The following is a 6,202-nucleotide window of genomic DNA, read 5'->3' as shown; positions in this document are numbered from 1 at the left end:
GGTCTGGCTTTTTGAATCATGTCATCGTCTGCTGAATATTAAGAAATATGTCTTTAGCAGCTGAATGAATATGTAAGAGAAAAACCTCTTTTCTCTACAAGGGAAGAAAAACAGCGCTGCACAGGAAACAGTCTGCCCTGCGTTCAGGTGCGTCAATGAGAGCAGTGTGAGCCCAACTGGCCTGCCAAACCAATGTGAAACAAGAACACACCAGCCCACCTCTGCAGAGCAGCTTCTTACAAGAGACATTTATTAGATCAGCAGAATACATGCCAAAACAAATAATTTACAGCAGCATTTTTTTCACCGTTCTGTTCTTTCTCCCTCTTTTCAATCCAGTTTGACCCAAGCATTGTGGAAATATCCTTTTCTGTCCGAAGTTCAGGTGACCGTGACCATATACTGTTTAGAGTTGCATTTGTAATTGTGTACTGTAATAGGATGAACAATACGAAGCCCCACTGGTGAAACTCCAGGTTACTGTAGTCTATTCGTTATTAGACTGAGCTACAGTGGGAGAGAGTACCATAGGCAGCAGTACAGCCCTTAGTGAACACTGTATTTGTCACATATCTAAGAGTAGGAGTATGTACACCTCGGAGTAACTGTGGACTGTCTGGAGCCTACAGCCAGACGTGGCACTTACAACATTACTAGCTAGCTACTGCAAATGCTAGAGAAACAAGTGGTGTGATAAAAGAGCATTCGCATGCAGTTTCTACACATCAGCATAAATTTCTTCCCAAATATTTTACAGTAAGTTCACAGCTACATTCTGGTGTGCTTGCGTGCTTGTGTGCTCATGTGATAGTGTGGCAGGTGAAGAAAAAAAATCATTATTAAACTACAAGCAATGGAGACTGTAAAGTGGGACTGTGGCCCTGTCTGTCCCTACTCGTTTATTTCTTTTCCTAAAAGAGGCCTTATGCTGTCCTGTTTTCAGCTCTCAGTGCACTGCCGGAACAATCGCAAGGCTTTCTTACTGTCTCTCTGACCCATATCGAGGACTGCCTGGGAAAAGCATAGCCATGAGAATAGAAGAACTTTTGCTGCTTACAGAATTAAAGTCTCCATTACACTCCAGGTCATGTGTCCACTTCTTAACGGTAATACATGGAAGGCTGAATACAGATGTATGTGAGAATTTTACAGCTTGAGAAACAGAAAACACATAAATAGAGATCTCATGAGGTCTGTTATTATTATAAAGAAGTCAAGCTTCAACAGGTTACCGCTTGATTCCGCTCCATTAAGAAAACAAACAATCCATCAAAATATGTGACTCATGACAGAGACTCATGATACATCCCATAGTTAAACAGACTAAATCACACTGATGATGTGCAGTTTTTATACCAGTGGTCACCAACCTTCTGGATCTACCTTCCAACCAGAGTCTGTATGGCAGCTCCAGATAATTGACTCCTTCAGAAGTCCTTGATTGACCGGATCAGATGCATTAGTGTTAGGTAACATATTAGATTCAGGCTAGAACTGAACTCTGCAGGAAAGTTGCTCTCCATGGAGAAGCGTTGGTGACCACTGTTTTATAACATTGTGTATAATATAAGAGATTAAAGGGCCCATATCCTACTTTTTCTTGCATTTTATTTTCTCCTGAGGGCCTTTTTTTTAGCCTTAATCCATTTTTACTGACCATTTTTCAGCCTCTCTTTATTCTTTAAAACTAAACCAGCAGTTTTGTTACTGTGCCTTTAAGACTGATGTATGTAAATGAGTTCTGATTGGTTTTGGCATTGTATTGTGCCTTATTCTGGGCTGAAACACTCTTTATAGCTTCAGCATGAAAGGGCATGTAAGGGCTTAATTGCTATAGGCTGAATAGGCAGATATATATTAATGTGTTGGTTTTAGTGACATTACAAAAACAGTCACTGCAGCTTAGTTTCCATTTATGGACTGAGCATTAAACGGCACGTTTGGAAACTAAGATTCAACCTTTTACATATATCAAAGCAAGGAAAAGTCAGGTTTTCATGATATGGGCCCTTCAAGCAATGTCAACGAGCAACTTGCATTTGGAAGCTCTAAAGGGATATGTGAGTACAAAATGTTTATCACCCCCCCCTAAAAATGCAGCAGTTTGAGTGAGAGAATGAAGAAACCCCATTAATAAAATAACTCTATATTATGCAGTACTTTAGACATAACTCTGACAAAAAAGGACAAAATTAAATATTAATCTAAAATATATCTAAGACATGTATTTGTGCTGAAAGAGCTTATTCAGAGGAGGAACACACATTATCCATTAATGGTCGGGACAGTTTTCACTTTTAGGACGGTTAAAAATAAAACAAAAAAGAAGCAAAAACTGGGTTGGAGAAGGAGGAGCGCAGAAACATGTTGAATCTTCAGCGAATGGCTTTCAGTTTTGATAAACAGATACATACATACATATATCATACCCTATACAGTTAACTGAAGAGGTTTCGTATGCAGTATATGTGCACAGGGATTGTGCTTAATCTGAAGGAAGGTTAAAACAGTGGTCTTCTGCTCTCCTGCTTTTATTGTTCTGTGTTCCTCACCAAACGAAACAGAGTCTTTGCTGAGAGACAGAAGCCTGTCAACCAGCCTGTCTCAACGAAGTTCCTTTTATTCTGCGTAATATTTACAGAATATTATTACTGGACGTCATTGTCCAGTCTGTGTGTGAGGGAAAGTTTTCCACTGGCTGCTCCCAGAGTCTGGCCCAGTGCGAGTGTGTTCTACCGCCGAAAAAGGTAAACATTCCTCCACTCACTCTGCAGGAGGGGTGGAATATTGCATTCACATTTCCTGTCTCTTTCTCCGTTTCAGCGACACAGTCTGCAAAGTCTTTTCTCTTTTTGTGTAATATTTCGGTCTATGTGTATTTGCAGTTCTGTCAGCAGGCTCACACACTGCGGGGCGCCCGCTGCGTCTCGTGCGTCCTGCGGTTGCGCCCCTTCTTGCTCTCTTGCATGAGCTTCCACTTGCTGGCGTGTGACTGGCCGGTGTGCAGTAGATGGGCGGTGTGAGATTGGCTGGCCTGCAGCAGGTGGGCCTTCTGCCGCCGCTGCTTCCTCTCCCTCTTCCACACCTGCTCGCACAGCTGGTCCACACTGTTGGGGCTGGGTGGGTCGATGAGGGATAGGAAAGTCCTGGTACCACAGCTTGGCGTGGGGTGTCCGGCCAGTGTCTGGCGGCTCATGGTGTAGCAGCTCGTCCAGCTGCTCAGTGGGGATGACGTGAAGGGTGAGACGCAGGATTGTCTGGATGAAGCCGTGCTCTACTGCGTGGCAGTAGTAAACACCCGAGTCCTTCTGCAGCAGCGCACGGATGAGCAAACCCTGCTCGGTGCCCATCACTCGCTCATCTGCCTTTATCTGAACACACACAAACATACACACATACAGATCAGACAACACAGCACTGTCAAAGCAAAACTTTCTATCGCAAAAAGCGTAACTTTTCATGAGAAGGAAAACACTTCTGACATATTCTGATATATATATATATATATATATATATATATATATATATATATATATATATATAGATAGATAGATAGATAGATAGATATAGATATAGATATATATACACTCATCAGAACTGCAGTTTCTGATCAAGCTGTGGTTTTAGGTTTGTGTAGTGGTTAGGGTTAGGGTTTCTTGGGCTACCTGTTATTAGTATAAGTTGTTCGCTAGTTAAAGGTAGCTAACTTAATTATTAGCTATTATTAACTAATAATCCAACCCCAAAATAGACCCTGAAATTAAGCTAGAATAACTGAAACTATCATAACTAAAGGTTGACCGGACAGCCTAAAGGTATACTAGTTAGCTACCTAAGTGTTATGCTAGCACAAAACTAGCTACCAAAGTGTTATGCTAGCACACAAATTCTCAAACTTCTATACAACCCTAGTGCAAGTCTAAAGCCTCATCATGCTCTAGCTCCAAGCAGAAGTCGCCCAGAACTCCAGCCCAAGTTCTCAGAGTTCTCTCCCCTCCCTCAGTCAGTCTTCCCTCATACTATCACCACATGTTGAAGGCACAGTCCGAAAACATATTTATTCAATTCCTTTAAAATCCCTGCTACAAAAAACAGCATAGTGGTCACCTGCAATTGGCAAATGGTGTGTTTGAGGCTGGCATACTAGTCACAGCAATGGAAGCTGTTATGCTGATCACCACCAAAACCAGCACATGTTGTGTTTTGGATGCTGGTATGCTGCTCAACCAGCATGACCATTCTGGGGAACCAGCTAAACCACCAGCAGACTGACATAAACCAGTTGAGACCAACACAGAATGCATGCTTGTCTAAGCTCTTTTTTTCAGCAGGGATTTTTGTATTGTGCTTTTTACAACGGTTGTCACAAAACACTTTTACAGAAATCCGGAACATGATCCAATCTTTTAACAGACAGTGTACACACAGACACACAGGGCACACCTCTTGCTTGCTGTCCTCTCCGTGTCTCTGGAACTGCCAGTAAATGAGAGCACGCTGTGACTTAGGACTGCACTCCAGGAAAGAGCTGCTGTTCTCTACCCCATACACCGTCTTATCCAGCAGCGTGTTCTCCCCATTCTCTTCATCTATTTAGGAGAATAAGAGAGAGATTTCATTTCAAGACAACACATTCCCCCCTGGGAAAGGGGCATGTAGAGGGGAATGAGTGTGGTTTGGCTATGTAAATGGCCTGTGTATGTGCCTGAATGTGTGCTTCAGATGAATGTATGAATGTGTCCATGCTCATTCCAATCACATTCTCACATGTCTGCAAGAGGCCTTCACATAGACAGCATGTCCAGCAAAGAGGATATGAGCCAGTAATTCAAACCATGAATATGAACACGCACACACACACACACACGCACGCATACACACAAGCACACACATGCATTCATAGCCACACACATACACAGGAGCACATGTCACAATATCCCTTCTCATTACCAAGTTTCAGACTCAGCTGTGGCTTTAGTTCTAGTGGCATAGAATTCCAGTGAGAATGGATATGCAGGTTTTTCCATATTGTAACCATTTAAAATCCATTTATCTCTCATCCTTTCTTTCTTTTATCCCTATTTCCTTGTCTGTTCCTTCTTTTTCGGCACTGTGTAACATCAGTGTGCAGCTTTGCAGACCTGCTCCACTGCTGTAATAAGGTGCGTGAGATCACAATGCTCTTGAACATGGAAATGTGTGTGGTCCCTGGGTGTATGTGTGCATGTGCATGCTTTACGTCCCATGAGTCTGAAACAGCTGTGAAAGAGTCCCCCTGAAGTTAAATACATGTCTTTAACTAGGCAGAACTGCATTTTTAAGTTTTATTTTGGGCTCAACCTAATAATTGTATTTATACCTACACATTACACCTAATAAAAATGAGGTTCTACACTCATTTAGGGAAAATATAAGGAATGTGGATGAAGCAGTGATGAAGCTTGTGCTCTGTGATCAGTGGAGTATGGGTTAGCTATATAACACTGAGTGAGGGGTTAGCCAGTGGGGAACCCTCACAGCCTTCTAAGCCTTCAGAGAAGGCTTATAATTTCTGGGAGCTAAATAATGTAATTTTTAGTTCATGTTTATTTAATAGTCTTATCATACTTGCTGTATTTAAACTCTGCACACATTGTAGTACTACTCTTATTTGGAGGGTTAAATTATTCACTGACCTACTGGGAAATCACACCATCATATTTCTGTTCTCTGTGATATCTAGGTAGATACAGCTGAGTGAGCTCTCCCCTTGGTTAGGCCTTCAGGAACAGGATTGAAGGCCTTACATATTAGTTTAACTACCAACATAATTAGGAAATTACAGCGGAATCAACCAATCACATTTTGATTTAGAATGGGTGGACCTCTTTAGTGAGAACAAAAGTCACTCTAGACCTTCTTGAAGTTCTAGATATGTGAATGAATACAAATATGAGTTTTAGTCTAACCCGCTGTTAGAAATGACAAACAGCAGCGGCAGCTTTTTGCCAGGGTTCCTTACTAAAAGAGTCAGTGTAAAAACTGCTACATGCAAGGTAAAATATATGTTAATGTCTGTTACAAGTTTCAAATAAAACATATGGAATGTCTTTTACAAGCTTCAAATGGCCACAAAATTTTCATATGCACCACTACTTGCTTAGTGCTAACTACTAAAAATCTCATAGTGGTGCTAGCAGAAAATCAGCATTGTTTTTTATCC

At 41.6% G+C, this 6,202-nt stretch overlaps 1 protein-coding gene across 1 annotated transcript in view; it reads right to left on the bottom strand.

Moving 5' to 3' along the window:
- Nucleotides 1–228: 228 nt before the first annotated feature.
- The window catches only part of sema3ab (sema domain, immunoglobulin domain (Ig), short basic domain, secreted, (semaphorin) 3Ab), a 45,587-nt gene continuing 39,613 nt past the window's right edge, over nt 229–6,202 (bottom strand). Inside the window, 3 exon segments of the mRNA XM_036584679.1 lie at nt 229–3,142; nt 3,144–3,371; nt 4,444–4,589. Coding sequence (XP_036440572.1) covers nt 2,900–3,142; nt 3,144–3,371; nt 4,444–4,589 — 617 coding nt within the window. The 3' untranslated portion in view covers nt 229–2,899.

This window comes from Colossoma macropomum, unplaced genomic scaffold, assembly GCF_904425465.1.
Source record: "Colossoma macropomum unplaced genomic scaffold, Colossoma_macropomum, whole genome shotgun sequence".
Lineage (NCBI taxonomy): Eukaryota > Metazoa > Chordata > Actinopteri > Characiformes > Serrasalmidae > Colossoma > Colossoma macropomum.
This window is presented reverse-complemented; position numbering and strand designations above follow the sequence as displayed.